Source organism: Nannospalax galili, unplaced genomic scaffold (genome assembly GCF_000622305.1).
Source record: "Nannospalax galili isolate Female #2095 unplaced genomic scaffold, S.galili_v1.0 scaffold103, whole genome shotgun sequence".
Lineage (NCBI taxonomy): Eukaryota > Metazoa > Chordata > Mammalia > Rodentia > Spalacidae > Nannospalax > Nannospalax galili.
The window spans coordinates 2,316,421-2,332,794 of record NW_008352136.1 but is presented as its reverse complement, the minus strand read 5'-3'; the positions used below and the strand labels follow the sequence as shown (position 1 = coordinate 2,332,794).

Genomic DNA, 16,374 nt, shown 5'->3' with positions numbered 1-16,374 from the left:
GAATCCTACAGCTGGTCATGGTGGTACATACCTGTAGTTCCAGTACTTGGGAGGCTGAGGAGGGAGGAATGGGAGTTCAAGACTAGAAAGGTCTAAACAGTGGCACCCTATCTTAAAAAGACAAAGTGGGGAGGAGGAGGAGGGGGAGGAGGAGGAGGAGGAACCTTCACAGCCCAGGTACTAATGAAGATTCACTATCTGCCCTGGGACAGGGCCAACTTCATCTTACAGAGGAAGAAACTGAGTTCCCCAGAGATCTATTAAGTCCTGTGCACAAGGTCACACAGTGACAGAGCTGGAATCTGAACCTTTCTGTGTCTGGGAAGTCTAGAACCCCAGGCCATAGGCTGTGGAAGCACCAGGAACAGGGCTGGAGACCTCCCTACCAACCACCCTTAGGAGGCTGCAGGTGGGGGACCCAGGCCACAGGCCAGATGGAGGAGCCAAAGCAGGTCACCCAGGACTCCAACGACAAGGCTCCTCAATGACACAAAGGGAAGAGGAGGAGTCAGCGGCCAGGGAGACCTCCTGCAAGCCAGGGACTACAAAAAGACAGGTTTTAAAAACCTTTTCTCCCCATAACCTTTGCCTTCGTGGGCACACAGAAGTTCAAGTCTGTTCAGATCAGGGGAGGTGGTGCGACCTGAGAGGGACAAGGGTGAGGAAGAACTCTGAGGAAGGGAACACTGAGAAAAAGCCATGTTTCCAATGTGTGCAGGTGGCCCCTGGGGCCTAGATGCTACGGAAACCTCCAGAGCTGCTCAGACACCCCATCAGTTCTGAGGTGGAGTCCCCCCAAGTCCCTGTCACCTCTCTCCCTATGAGAGGAAATACTGCCAGTAGCAATCCCCCCGCCCCCCACTTTACAACCAAGGAAACTGAGGCTCAAAAGAAGTGATCTTTTGCCTGGTATACAGACATGGGAGGCCTGTTGGTAGACCTTCCCATGCAGAACATGTGTCTCCAATACATGAGACCAAGCCCAGGTGTCAATCCAGCAACAAGGAGGACTGGAACAGCAGCCACGCCACCCTGTCCAGCAGTCACCATCTAGGCTGTCCCCACACGGGATCTGGACCTACAAGAGTCTTCCAAAGTGAGCAGAGAACCCAACAGGCCTGCAGAAATTGCAGACCCAGAAATGTAAGCAGCGGAGGCTGTGTCTGTCTGACCTCACCTGGCACCCAAGGCCTTCCTAAGCCACATGCAGCTGAGACAGGTGGGCAGGCCCACAGAGACACAGCCAACGCAATTGGGTGTGGAGGTGGCAGACCATGACTTATCTGCTGGGTGCTTGGGACCCCACAGAGAGCCTCCTGCATTACTATAGGAGCCCATATTCTGTTGTAGGGACTCTCAACTGCCCCCATGTAGGGACAAGATCACAGGCCTGCCCCAGGCCACACACATATATGGGGATCTAGGGCTGAGCCAGGCCTCGGGCCCTGTAGCAGGTTTCTACAGCCCCCCAGTGTCCCTTACAGGGTCTGCTGTTCTTCCAGGCCGGCCCCCAACACAATCCAACTCCACCTCTGAATCAGAGCTAAAGAGAAAACTGAAGAACACGGAAACCAAATGCTCACAAAGCAGGGAAGAGCCTGGTTCCCAGATGGCCTCCATTTGCCTTCCACCCCTCAGACCCCGGACAGCAGACACACATGCCACCACCACCTGCCAAGCTGGTGTCACTCACCACAGAAAGCCCGCTCTTCTTGTCCTTACAAAAGCTGTGACTCGGGGGGGCAGGGACCACAGGGCACACCTGTTGGACAAGCTGCCCCTCACCCTGCAGGCCATCGCCCCGCTCCAGGCTCTGTAGTGGCACCTGAGGCACAAGAAAAGATGTTAGTGGGGAACTTCTGATTGAAAAGTGTGTCACACCAAGACAGGCCATTCTTGGCAAGAACAAAACCACCAGAACCGCCCCTCCATCTTCATGTCATAGGTAACAAGAGGGCAGCAGGACCTGGGTTCAAGTGACCTAGCTTCAGCCCGTTCATAGTTGCGTGACCTTGGGCAAATCCGTAACCTCTCTGAGCCTCAACCATGTGGGAAGGAGTAGTAACAGTTTCAAGGGGGAAATGGAAAGACCAAGTAAGGAACCATTCACAAAACCTGTATGACACAGTCTCACCACAGGGGGACAGACATGCCTGAGTCCTGGGTACAGGGCTGAGCTCACCAGGCTAGTGCATAGGGACCCTCCATAAATCCTTGACAGCCACGTAATTGCCAACGGTGATCCTGGGATCCTGTTCTGAACATCTTTCCTTACATTCAAATCCATATGCATATATACCCATAGAAATTTCCCGAAGAGGGAGGGGGACCCAGGGGACCCAGCCCCTAGGCACATAGTACAAATCCTGCTGTTTCTCCCTACTGGGGAACCCAGTACAGGCTAGCAAACCCAGGACTCCAAACGCGCATTTTACATGCTTTATACTCTAAGCAGGAGATGCCAGGAGGGCCCAGAGCCAGGAGGCAACCTGGCTAAGGACGCACAGCATCAGGAAGTGAGGCTGGCTCCTGACATCTCTCCCTGAGGCCTCTTCTCTAGACCTGGGTGACCCTCTGGCTTGCCTCCCGCTCTTCTGCCACTTTTTACCACATCCTTGAACATCCTGGTCCACTACTGGGCCTTCCCTTCTGCCACTATGGCCTTTCTGCTCAGCTTTCTTTCATGCCCTGGTGGTGAGAAATAAATCCTACCTGCATCCCAGCTCTGCCTGCTGGTGCTGGGACCCAGGCCTGTAGCTCTGTCTGTCCCTCACCACTGGGTAGCCCACTCATCTCAGACCCACGGCCACAGCCTTGCCATCCCTTCTCCCGAAGTGTCTGCTCTCTTTTGCTCATCTCCCAGCCAGGCAGCCCAAGGCCCTTGAGGCACCTCCTCTCTCTCCTTCCCGCTACCAACAACACAACTGAGACTCTGCTCTCTCTTCAGTTCACACAGCAACATCACCCCCATTCCAAAATCTACTCAAAATACAGCCAAGATCTTAACAGAGAAGCTGAGACCAGGAAACTCCAGGTTCCAATCCTCACAATGAGGCAACACATTCTGAAACGGAACACAAAATGCGTATGTAACAAAAGAGAAATAGACTGTTGAACTTGGAAGCCTGTGTACCTTAGAGGACATGAGTGAGAACAAAAAAGTCACCCAGGGAAAGTGAGAAAACTTCTGCAAATCGTCTTGTATTCAGAATATATAAAGAGCACGGACAATTCAACAGTGTAAAAAACGCAGTGGAAAATGGAGGCAGGGTCCCAACAGGCATTACACAAAAGAATTATGTCCACAGCAAAGTAAGCACAGGGGAGAATGAACCATTAGAGAACTGAACAGCAAAACCATGCCATATGAGACATGCAGCCAGCCTGGGTTATATGAGACCCTGTCTCCAAAACAAAGAAATGAAAAATAAGTTCTGAAAAATGCTGTACTGTAGGAGAGCACTGAGAACATCCAGCTAAGGAAAAGAATGCAGAGCAAAGGGCCATACACACCCTGAGATTCCATTTATCTGGGCCCTCCCAGAGCAGGTGGCTCCAGAGAGGCAGAAAGTGGGATGCGCCAAGGACGGGAGGGTGAAGACAGTATACCTTAATGGGCTCAGGACTTCCTGGCAGTGACAGGGGTGGGCATCCTAGAACTGACAGAGATGGCGACTACACCGTTCCTATGAATGTGTTGATCTGTTCCCTCATCTCCCATCATCCTCTTCTCCTTCGTCCCCAGGACTTGCCAGGCTCCGTGTGACCTTACTCACTCACTGGCCTGAGGTCACCTTAGTGCTGCCCACTGGAATGTTCTGCAAGTCCAATTCAGTCATGTAATCTCTGGGCTCAAATGTGGCCAGGACAACAGAGGATTCAGATTTGAATCATATTTCATACTAGCTAATTTAAACAACCAACCATACAGGAATAGAGCCTGTCGCACTGCCTGGGATGGTGGGTGGGTTTAAATCTAGGTTCCTCTCTCCTCTCTGACCGTCCTCCTGCCTCAGCCTCCAGAATGATGGTATTACAGCCATACATCACTGCACTTGGTTAAAATATTCCTTTTTATACCTGAATAATATTTCACTGTAGGGCTGTACCACATTTTATCTACCCAGTCATCTTTAAGACAGGGTCTCATATAGCCCAGATTGGCCTGGAACTCACTATGTAACCAAGAATGACCTTGAACTCCTGATCTTCCTGCCTCTGCCTCCTAAATGCTGGGATCATAGGTATACGTGCCACCACACCTTGTCAGAGCATATACCGAATGTATTTTATAAACAGCAGAGTGTCAGCAGAGTGGGCCAAACCCACTGTGATTTTCAAATGTATTTATTATGTGTGTTCTATGTGAGTATGGGGCATGTGCACAGCAGCACGTGGAGGTCAGAGGACAACTTTGTGGAGTTGGTTCTCTCCTTCCACCTCACATGGAGTCTGAGGATCAAACTCAGGTCATCAGGCTTATGCGACAAGCACTTTACCTGCTGAGCCATCTCAGCAGCCTCTTTCATGCTTGTGTGTGTGTGTGTGTGTGTGTGTGTACATGTGTGCATGTGCACCTGCATAGGAAAGTCGGAGCACAGCTCTGTGCAGTCCGTTCTTTCCACCATGGGTTCCAGGGATCAAACCTGGGTTATCAGGCTTCCGCAGCAGGCACTGTTACCTGTTGAGCCATCTCACTGACCCATATCACACGATTTTAAAAGCAGATGGAGAATCTGTGGGGTAAGCAAAGAGCCTCAACCCAGGAATCCCCTGGGGAGCTCCCAAGTTATGCGGGTCAAGTTCCACCCCAAAGATTTCATCCTCCTTGGCTTGGGGTGAGACCCGGTCCCACTGCCATGTTGGACTCCCTGTGTTGTGCCCACCTGCGACTAAGGACCAGAAGGCCGTCTGTACAGGAAGGAGAGGCAAAAATAAGACTAGGCTTCATCCTTGCAGTGATTTCTGAAAGCAATTTCAAAAGAATTTGGGCCAAAAGGAATAAAAATCATTCCTAGGTGGGGAGGAAGTGGTATTAGGGAGAGGGATACATCGGGAATTCTGCTGCTTGTAAGGATTTTTACAGTCATCGTGAAAATATTCTCACTTGTGAAATTACAATAAATCATTCAAGTAAATGAAACACTATAATCTGGCCTGGGACAGAGTTTCAGTAAATGTTTGTCAAGTAAAAAAGAATGAGAACTGGGCCTGGAGGTGTAGGCCAGAAATCCCAGCTGCTGGTGGGGAGGGGAGGATTCCAACTTCAAGCCTGCTTGGGCTAAAGAGTGAGTTTAAGGCCAGCCTAAGCAACATCATCAGATCCTGTGTCAAAAAAAGTATAAGAAGAACTGGGGTTGTAGCTCAATGGTTGAGTGCTTGCCTGGCATTCATGAGGCTGGTATTCAACCTCCAATACCACATGGTAGAGGTATGGAGTGAGGGAAGGCAGGAAGGAGGTAGGGAAGAGAGTTACTGTACTTATAACCTCACTCTGTTGTGGCGTCCATCCGTGGGACAGACTGTACATGAAGCGCCCTCCACCGAGAGGTACAGGTGGGCACGAACTGCATTTCTGTCCCTAACGGAATAGTTCAAAGGGGCCTACACAACCACCAAGGGTCTGGAAAAGTTCAGACCCTGTCACATAACAAAGTACTTTGCAGTCACTATAAAGAGTGACTTTGGGGCCTGGAGAGATGACTCCGCAGTTAAGAGCACTGGCTGCTCTTGCAGAGGACCCAGGTTCAGTTCCCAGCACCCACATGGCAGCTAACAACCAGTTAACCGTAACTCCAGTTCCAGGGGATCCATCGCTTTTTTCTGACCTTCATGGGCATTGCATGACACAGGTGCACTTACACACATGCAGGCAATACACTTGTACATACAAAATAAAAATAATAAACTTCTCTATGTGTGATTATGCTTCACTGAAAAATGTGCGAGGTGACTCAGCGTGGCAGAGCCCGTGCCCACTCTTGGGGCTGTGTTCCTCTGCAACTCTTGGTTTCTGTGTGTCTATTGTCCTCTGAGTGCCTCCTTCTCTTCTGCCTTGTGCCTAAGCCTATTCAAATATCCTTACTAACCCTCCCCCAAAAGCGTGAGACTTTCTGGAGAACACTGCAGTGTTTCAGATGGACCACCCTCCCAGGGTCTCTGCCTGGCTCTGGAGAGGTGTCTCAGGGCCTAAACTGGGGATGGGGCCTGGCTTACCGTGAACATGGTTGTCCTGTGCGCTGAAGGACGATGAAGTACTACCCTGGCTTCTCCACAGATGTCAGTGGTAACCTCTGCCCCAGTGTGACAACAGAAATGTCTCCAGACAGGGGAAGTAGGCTCACCTGCCTAGCATGTGTAAGGTCCTGGGTTTGATCCCCAGCAGTAAGGAAAGAAGTCCCCAGACATGGCCAGGGTGTTCTAGGGGGACAATGGCTTACAGCTGAGAACTGCTGACAGACCTGGAGAGGTCTCCCCAACTTTACAAATTTTTACAGGGTTAGTGTCAGGGCCTCAGGTATGTGCTAGGCAAGCACTGGACCCAGGCTCCATCCCCAGCCCTCTTTTCGGTTTTCCTTTTCAGATAGGAGCTCACTCAATTGCCAGACTGGCCTTGAATTCTCCCGATCCTCCTACTTCAGCTTCCTGAGTAGCTGAGCTGATAGGCCTGCACCACCAAGCCTGTCAGCACACCACTCTGTGATCAGGGACACTGGCTTTCCACATCCCTTTCTGCACCCCATGTTCCTGAAATAGATCCGATTCTACCCAAGCACTCATAAGAGAAATATGCTCTGTGTGTGTGTGTGTGTGTGTGTGTGTGTGTGTGTGTGTGTGTGTGTGTATGAGAGAGAGAGAGAGAGAGAGAGAGAGAGAGAGAGAGTTTTGGTGTGTGGGGGGGGGGGAGAGAGAGAGAGAGAGAGAGAGAGAGAGAGAGAGAGAGAGCTTTGTAGTATGCGTGTGGGGGGGTGCACTGGATGAAGATCTCTAAGCACTGAAGGAATACAGCAAAATCCCCAAGGGTATCGCAATCTGCAACAGGTCCATCGGCAGACACCTTTTTCTCTCCCTCTGTAAGGTTGGAATTTTTGATAACCAACATTTTGAACATCTATATTCCTTTTGTTTTTGTTTGCTTGTTTAAGATCAAGAACCAAGTGCCACACAAGGAATCCCAGTATTTAGAAGCTAAAGGCAGAAGGATTAAGACTTCAAGGCCAGTCTCAGCTGCATAGTAAGTTCAAAGCTAGTCTGGACTACATGAGACCCTATCTCAAAAACAAAAAGTCAAGAAGAAAAGACCTTCAGATGGGAGAGAGGAGAGAAACAGGAAGCTGGTCTGTCTGTGGCTTCCCATGCCAGATGAGCAAACAGATCCCTGACAGCGGACACTCCCAGGCCTGCCCTCTGGGCAGGCATCCAGGACCCCTCCACAGCTCCAGCTCTCTGCTTGTCAATGGAACTGGAGCCAGGTGCTGGTGAGCAGATGAAGTGTCACATTCCACAGCCTCTTCCCTCTCCTGCTGTTCCTATAATAACAGCCCAGGAGCCTGGGTGGGAGCCCCACCTTGGGTTGTAGCCCAGGGAGCAATTCATCCCATTTCCACCTACGGTGGGCCTTCAAGACAGGGAACTAGTCAATCCTGATGGGGAAACTGAAGGTGAAGAAGGACAGGCACTTCCAGCACCTTGCAGGCCTGAGCCACCAGGAGAGACACAGATCCAAACCCCAATTGCCCCCTGTTCTGCTCTAAGGAAAGTCTTTAGGCTGTGACTTCCTGTGACTGCCCTCACAGCCCTTTTGCCGACTGGACCCCTGGTCTCTCACAGGTGAGGAAACAGGTTCAAGGTAGAGAAAACATGTGCTTGGACCCTTGGCTGTACTCTGATATGAAGTCACCCCCGTGTCCTGTGGGGGAGACCAAATCTGTAGGACAGCAGGGGAAAGGACCTCTAGGAGGGGATTGGTCATGGGTAGATGGGCTAAAAGAAGGGACTTGAGCTGCAGAGATGGCTCAGCAGTTAAGAGCACTGGCTGCTCTTCCAGAGGACCTGGGTTCAGTTCCCAGCACCCACATAGCAGCTAACAACTGCCTACACACATGTGGTACACATACATACACTCAGGCACATATACACATACACATAAACTTAAAGTAAATAACTTTTTAAAGCGGGGAGGGAGCGGGGTGTAGTGGTGCAGGCCTTTAGTCCCATCACTCTGGAGGCAGATCTCTATGAGATGGAGGCCAGCCTGGTCTACATAGTGAGTTGCATATCAAATGGCTCTATAGGGAGACCCTGTCTCAAAAAGGGGAGGGGGGTTCACAGCATCCAGAACTGTGGGAATTAAGTCTTTATTCTTTATAAATATTCCAGCCTTGGGTGCTCTGTTATAGCAGAGAACACTCTGAGACAGTATGCAGGCTTGGCTCATACTGTATCTGCTCTGTCACTTGGCAGGTGCTAAGTGGGGCTTGCCCTGCCTCTACTTGTCCCTCCTAGCATGCCCTCCCCCCTTCCAACCTCTACCCAGCCAGAGTCTAGTCCCTTGGGGTTTGGCTGGATAGAGCTAGCACCTCCTCCAGACCTCATTCAGTACTATATCATTGCTGGCCTTGGGTCCATTGTCCCAGCTCCCTGCCCAGGTCCAAAGATCCCCAAAGGACTGCACTGGGCTTCACATTTTCTCCACATTTCCACCACACTGGCCTCTTAGAAAGTGGCCATAACCTAATGGGCAGAAGTGGGTCAAGCACTACCCTTGCTGTGTGACCTGGAACAGGTTGCTTAATCTCTCTGAGCCTTGTTTGTAACTACTGCTGTTTTGTGTTTCCCTATCTGTACAGAAAGGCAATCACAACACAACAGACCATGTCGACTCCCTGCCTGACACTCTGGACACTCGAATAGGTGAGTGGGTGCAAAGCTGTTCTATGCGTGGTCTTTCCACCACTCATGTTACTGGTTAGAATGGAGGAGTCTCATTGCAAAGCCCCAGAAACAGCCTCGGGCAAGGACAGAAGGACAGGAGGGGACACTCCTAACCGCCTGTCCCTTGACAGCTCAATATGTTAATAGGATTCCAGAGGCTCCTAGGGCACTGAGTCTCGGTTCCCACATGGTACCAAATCTGCTGCCAACCTCCCCAGTGGAGCCAGTCCCTCCTGGGGTCAGTCACCTTCTAAGAGACCTAAGGCAGGGTCTGCTTCTGGGGGAGCCCGAGCCTGGGTGACCCCTCTTTTGTAAGACTCACTAGTTTCATGTCATATCTCTCACTCACTCACGCCACAGATCGTGAAGCTCCCACTGAGGTGCCTGCTGTTGGGTCCTGGTGAGACAGAGAAGCCAGCATGTATGTTGTTGGTATACTGCAGGTGCTCCGAGATGCTGTCGCATGACACCTATCCTCATCTCCATCCCAGGCCACAGGTTTGAACCCTCAATGCATGGCCAACTGTAGAAAGTTGGTTAGCACAGCTTGGATTGATCCACGTTTTCTAATAAGTCACCCTACTGTTGTCAGGGATGAAGAAATGGCTACAGGGTGGGGCTCAGCTTGCAGAATACAAGTCTAGTACACAGTGCAGCAAAAGACACAAAGAAAGGGGAGGGAGGGGAGGGGAGCAGAGGGGAGGGGAGGGCATGAGTGCTGGTCCTGCAGTCTCTACCACTCCCTAGAGTGGCACCCCACCCTGCCTCCATTCATGCCCCCACATGGCCCACATAAGGCCTCAATCTGAGCCCCTGATAAAATGCTTAAACAATGTTTGATAAAATTAAAAGCCTGTCCACCCACCTTAGGACCATCTGGCATCCTCAGCTCCCTCCAGCAGGACCCCACTGTGGCCTTGGGGTCAGTGGGGAGGCGCAGCCTCTCTCTGGGCTGCTCTTGCCGTCGCTTCCTGGCGTCCTGCATGGCAGACAGACCCTCCTGGACCCTGGCCGGTGGGCCCTTGTCTGAGCAGGTTCTCTTGATAGTCAGTGGTGACCATGCACAGTCACCTGGGGGGTCACCCCACTGGGCGCCACTGCCCTCCACTCTCCACCCAGTGGATCTCCTTGGGGTGTCTTTCTTCTGGTCAGAGGGAGATGACCTGACGGACATTCTGATACTATTGCCTGGGTCTTGAGATCTGGCTGGGCCATGCCGAACATTTGCCCCCGGGTACTCACTGACAAAGGCATTGTTTTCATGCTCATAGATTCCTGGGGAATTTTTCCTGGGACCAGCAGGGGCAGGAGAGGGTGCAGGATGGTTTTCAACAGGCACCAAAGGTGGTGGTGCCCACAGTGGCAAGCCAGACTTGGTGGTCACAGATGCCCTGGGAGGCTCTGCCAGCTGCTTGCTGGACCCGGGGGTGGATCGGTGTGTTTTCTCAGATGCCCCCACTGACTTCCAGAGATTCTCTGCCTGGGGACCCTCCTTTGGGTCTCTCCATCCCCACTCTGCCTCACCAGGCTTTCCAGGTTTCTCCTGAGAGGAACTGCTAGGCTCTGCAGGGGAACTGTTCTTCCACTCCTGGACCTTGCTGAGGTCTCTAGGTAACTGCTCCTTGTACTGGGCCATCAGAGCATCGATGTCAAGGATGTTGGACCTGGAGCCATCTCTCATCTTCCCTGAGAATGTCCCACTGATCACTTCAGTCCTCCTCCTGATTATAGTGCTGGCTTTGGACCGGGTCCTCAGGATCGGGGCAGTTTCCAGGGCATCCCTGCTGCCTGGGGACATCTCACTCATGCTGTCCTTCTCAGCCTGATCCTTTGATTCCCGGTGAATCTGCAAAGTATTGACAATTCTGTCCCTGGAAAAATCCAGAACCATGTCTCCAACAGGTGATGGCCGGTCTATGACCTTTGGATGCTTCAAACTATTCCTTGCCTCTTCACATTCCCTCCCCTCAAACAGATTCTTAATGCTGGCAGGGGCCTGAGACTCGTCACAGCTAGGAGAAGTCAAAGTAGACACTGACGAATGAGGCAATGGAGGTGGAAGAATTTTTCTAGAAGGTTCCCGAAAGTTTTCAGGCCCTGACTTAACAATACTCTTTGCCTTTTGAACATCGGGAATCTGATAGGTGACTGCAAAGAAAGTCGCCGTGGGTTCAGTGGACAGCCCTGGCTTCTCTGCTGGTAAAGCCCTGCTTTGTGAGGCACCTGTGGTCACCTCCTGTGTCTGTGCCTGATGGGGGGAGAGTGGAGGCTTCTTTAAGGCACCAATTGGGGAGGTGGATTCATCTGGTGGGCTCTGCTGTCCTCTGGGAGTGCTCTCTGGAGTCAGGACGCTGAACACATCAAACTTCACATCGTGAGGCAAAGTCCTCCGCCTCCACCGGTCCAGCCTTGGCTCTGAGGGGCTGGGCCTCCGCATCCTGGTTTCAGACTCGAGCATCTGGACCAGCCTTGCATTGCTCTTACTGGTGAGCAGGGTACTTTTCTGCAGAGACAAAGTGTCCAGCCCTGCCTGCACTGACACGTCACAGGGCTCACTGTTGGCCCTGGATGGAGGGTCTGGAGGGCCATCCCAAGCTGGACCCCTCTCAGGAGTACTGGCTTTGCTGACCACAGTGGCACTTTGCCAGCTTGCCACTGCCCCTCCTGTCCATTTGGGGGATGGGCAACTGTCCCCAAACATATCCCTTGACTCTTGGAGGTCAAGTTTTGGCCCACTGGTCTCCCGTCCTCGAGTTTCCCATATCAAACTGGCCCTGTGGACGGCCCCTGTGTGACCTGACAGCTGCCAACCCTGCAGCGAGAGTCGGGGCCTGCTACGCAGCAACACAGCCTTCTCTACTGGAGGGGACACGGCTTCACTGTGTGCACACTTGCCTTCGGCATGCACAAAGTCATACTTGGGCTCAATCCTCTGAGGCACGGGAGGACTCTCTGTGTGCTTAAGGAAGGAGCAACTGTTGCGCTTCTTCCCTGGGGGGTGTGTCTCAAGGACAGGTGTGGGATATTGTCTCGGCTCAACGTCCAGAAGGGTCCCATGTTCAGCATCGTTGGAACACCTGTGGCTTTCTCGCCTGGGGTTTGTCACTCCTGCAGGGTCCTTCTCTAGCCAGGAGTCTTTCTTAGGCCTGGGTCTGGGCTGTGGGGTATCAGTCACATCACCAGGGGGTATGGCTGGGAGACAACAGCCTGCCTGGTCAGCCACTGTGTGTCTTTCCACATGATGTTCAAACACTGTGGCCCACACCTTCTGGAAGCTTCCATCATCTTCGGGAGTAATTTCTGAAGGGCCTGAGTCTCCCCTTGTGTGAGCACCTTGATACCTGTCAGGGTCCTCATTAGAGGCATCTTTGGGCTCTGTCTGCCTGGACTGCTCAGTCTGCCTGGACTTCTGGGGTACCACAGGTTTCCAGAGACTTCTTGGGGAAGGTCCACCATCCAAACCACTACTTTCCTTAGGCTGAAAAATAACAGAGAAGACAGCAGTAAAGACTCAAAGAAAAGGCCAGGCAGATGAGGTGGCTGTGTTGTTACTAAAACAGCAAGGGGCCTGTGGAATTGCTCCATAGGTAAAGTGCCTGCTGTCTGGCAATGCCAAGTCTGACAACCTGAGTGAAATTTCTGGAAGACACATAAAGTTAGAAAGTGAGACCCCACTTCACAAACTTGTCCTCCAACCTCCACACACACGCCACATGTACATCATATACACATACACACTAATAATAATGAAAAAAACCTTTTAAATAAAAAAAGTGAGACGCTGTAAAATTTGGGTTTGTATGTGTTGTGTCATCTGTATATATGTGTTCTGTGTAGGCATATATGTATTCGTGTGTATGTGCATATAACGGAAGCCATAGGTCAATAAGTGTCTTCCTCAATGGCCCTCCACCGTATTTATTGAGGCTGGAGCTCACTGACTCAGCTAGGCTGGTTAGCTGGTGAACCTCAATGTTCTATGCCTGTCTCCACCCCACCTTGGGGTTAGAGGTGCAATTCACTGTGCTCAGCTTTTTACCTGGTGGAGGGATCGAACTCAGGTCGTCATGTCTGAATGGCAAGCACTTTACCCACTGAGCCATCTTTCCAGTCCCCTAAACATTAAAGGCTGAACAGTGTGGACAAGGGCATGGAGAAGCAGGCAGTCTCAGATACTCTAGAGACAACAAAACAGGTGTGACTACAGACGGTGCTGCAGACACACTGTGACCTCATTCAACAAACTGATTTTTTTTGAGACAAGGTTTTACTAAGCAGCCCAGGATTGCCTTGAACTCAGGGTCCTCCAGCCTCTGCCTCCCCAATGTTGAGATTATAAAACAGGCGTGCACCATGGCTCAGTGGTTAAGAACACTGGTTGTTCTTGCAGAAGACCCGGGTTCAAATCCCAGCACCCACATGGCAGTTAACAACTGTCCGTAACTCCAGTTCCAGGGAATCCAATGGCTTCTTCTGTCCTCGCAGGCATTGCACGACACGGGTGCACTTACCTACATGCAGGCAATACACGCATACACAGAAAATAAAAATAATAAATAAAATATTTTTTAAATAAAATATTTTTTTAAAAATCACCAAAAAATCTACTTATAGAGAGGAAATCTAGCAATATGTAATTTAAGGGTTTAATAATTTTTCCTTTCTTGAGCATGCAAAATTACAGAGAAATCGAACCCCCTTCAGGAAACCCCCAGATTTCAGGACAACCTACATTCCAACCCTAGGCTCTCTACAGGCCTCTTTGCTGCTGTTATTGCTGCCTCTGCAGCCTCCTCACGTCATGAGAGGTCTTTCCTCCAACAGTCCCTGCTTCCACATTCCTCCAACATCTCTTGCAGGGACCCAGCAAGAAACACAAGACCAACCAGAGACCCCAAGAGTGGCCTAACTGCCCTTCCAAGCTGGCGCCCTTTCTTGGGGACTCTGAGAAGGACACAAATAGCCTTGAAGCAAGCTCCGGGATTACTGTTCAAACTCTGCAGAGGTCCCCTCACACATCACACACCTCTACTGCACAGTCTAGCCAGACCACCCAAGAAGAAAAAGCAAACTAGACTGGAGATGCAGCTCAACTCATGGAGTGCTTACCCAGCATGCACCTGGGTTCCATCTCCAGCACTGCACAAACCAGATGTGGTGGTACATGCCTGTAATCCCAGAACTTCAGAGGCAGATGCATGAGGATCTGAATTTCAAGGTTGCCCTTGGCTACATAATGAGTTTGAGGCTAGCCTATGCTACATGAAACCAAACCCCATCTCAGAGAGAGAAAGAGAGACTCTGTATACCTGCACAGCTGTATGCACAAATGTTCATACCCACTTCATTTCCTTTTTAGTTTTTTGTGATAGGGTCTCACTATGAAGTTCAAACTGGTCTGGAACTTGTGATCCTCCTGCCTCAGCCTCCTGAGTGCTGGGTGACCTTGTGACTACCACACCCAGGTGCAGCATGATTTCTAATGGCCTCAAACAAAACCACTTCAGTGACAGCAAAAGGGTGTGAAACAAACATATTGTGGTCCACCCCGGTGAAGGACTAGTACACAGCAATAAAAAGGGACAATAATATCACCAATCTCAGAAGAGTGATTCTGAGTACAGAGGTTAGACCAGAACAAAAAAATATGTAACTAAAACAGGCTTGATGAGTCCACAATCTTTCATCTTTAGGGATGGAAAGCAGATCAGTGGCTATGTTGGGGATGGAAGGCCCAGGGCATCACAAAGAGGCAGGGCAGGTGTGATGACGGTGGCACAGGACACAGGTGGAGGCTTTAGATCTGTGTCCTTTCTGTGTATCAATTGCACCTCAATAAAGCTGTCTTAAGAAATTGAAAACTGCAGAATTCAACCACAAACCAACTAAATGGAGCAGTATTTTACAAGGTTTTCTTTAGGAACCCGATCAAAGAGATGTTTTCCAAGTACCTGAGTTGCTTGTGCTGCTGAGAGCCAGAATGGGCGAGGAAAAGAATCCTGGAAGCGGTGTGAGGGGGTTTCTGCTAAGCTGTTTTGTTACTGTTTTGAGACAGGGTCTCCCAGTGGCCCCAGCTGTCCTGGAACTCCCTATATAGACCAGGCTGGCCTTGAGCTCACAGAGCTCCACCTGTCTCTGTCTCCCAAATGCTGGGTGTGTGAATACACAAGAAGTCACACAAGAAGGCCATGCCCCCCACCTTTCTGCACAGAAAAAGTAAATAAATGGCCAACAACTGCTTTCATGAAGAGCATCTGAGGCCCAGCAGGTGGTACCCAGCATACCCTGACAGAGGGGCCTCAGCAGTCCCAGGACCAGTGCAGCTGCAGGTGCTCCTGGCTCTTCTGGCACTCCTTCCCTGCATCTGGCAGACTAGCAGCTCTTCTAAATGAGATGGGAAAACAGCACTGCTTACCTTTTCTCTCCTTTCGCCAGGAAGCTTGCCCCCCAGCACAGCACATTTCTCGTTCCTGGCCTCACTGCTTGAAGCTGAACTTGAGAACCTGGGACAAGGAAGTGAGTTACTCATGGAGAGCCCCAAATCTTGACTTCCCAAAGCCTACACCATCACCAGCTCAGAGGCCCACAGTGCCCAATTTCAGAAGGAGAGGGGTCTGGTGGCAAGGACAGACCATAAGCAGAGCATGTCTGGGGAAGAGCCCAGGAGAGAAGCAGAATATGGGGGCTCCCAGCTGCACTCCCTCCCGTGGGAGCCTCGTAAGTGTGGCCTCACCTCAGCCTCTATTTCCTCATCTATAAAGATAATTAACACCTCCCACCCTCCTTTATAGAACAGAGAGAAGAGGCAAGCCATGACCCTAATAGTTCTGTAAAGGCATTTAGGGAACAGCAAAGAGGCCCTGGGCTGGATAATTGATGGTTTCTCCTGAGCAAGCCTGGGTACAGCACCCACCTGACAGAGCAGTCACAAGACCTGAGACCGGGGGCGGGGGGGGGGTGGTCATGTTGACAGGGGACATGGGACATGAGCCTGCCTCTGCCTCTGTGAGACCAGGGCCAGGGCCAAGTCCATCTGCCTCTCTGGGCCTTAGTATCCCTAGTTCTTTTTTTAATTTATGAGTGTATTGCCTGCATGTATATGAATGCACCCATGTCGTGCAGTGTTGTGGAGGTCAGAAAAGGGCTTCGGATTCCCCTGGAACTGGAGTTAAGGACGGTTCACAGCCGCCATATGGGTGCTGGGAACCAAACCCAGGTCCTCCGCAAGAGCAGTCTGTGCTCTTAACCGCTGAGCCATCTCTCCAGCCCCAGTATCCCTAGTTCTAAAGGAGGAGGGGCCTCGAATCTTTCTGTCTTTGATGTATTCTTTGGGGCATATGCCTGAAGATGCGGCTTGTGTCTGATGAGGGTTTGGGATTCAGGGCTGGGGGTTAGGAGAGAAAAAGAAAAAAGAAAAGGGGACAAGAATCAGACTGCTTG

At 51.0% G+C, this 16,374-nt stretch overlaps 1 protein-coding gene and 1 long non-coding RNA gene across 3 annotated transcripts in view; one reads left to right on the top strand and one right to left on the bottom strand.

Annotated features, from left to right (window-relative positions):
* Positions 1-16,374, bottom strand: part of Kiaa1671 (KIAA1671 ortholog) — a 178,771-nt gene that overhangs the window by 112,398 nt on the left and 49,999 nt on the right. For both annotated transcript variants that reach the window (XM_008849014.3, XM_029554022.1), the window contains 3 exons: positions 15,350-15,437; positions 9,800-12,412; positions 1,694-1,825 (listed from right to left, as the gene is read on the bottom strand). In XM_008849014.3, coding sequence (XP_008847236.1) covers positions 1,694-1,825; positions 9,800-12,412; positions 15,350-15,437 — 2,833 coding nt within the window. The remainder of the gene's footprint in view (positions 1-1,693; positions 1,826-9,799; positions 12,413-15,349; positions 15,438-16,374) is intronic.
* LOC115066946 lies at positions 7,663-9,522 on the top strand. The gene is made up of 3 exons (XR_003846387.1): positions 7,663-7,830; positions 8,850-8,913; positions 9,295-9,522. It is a non-coding gene; the product is annotated as an uncharacterized LOC115066946 (long non-coding RNA).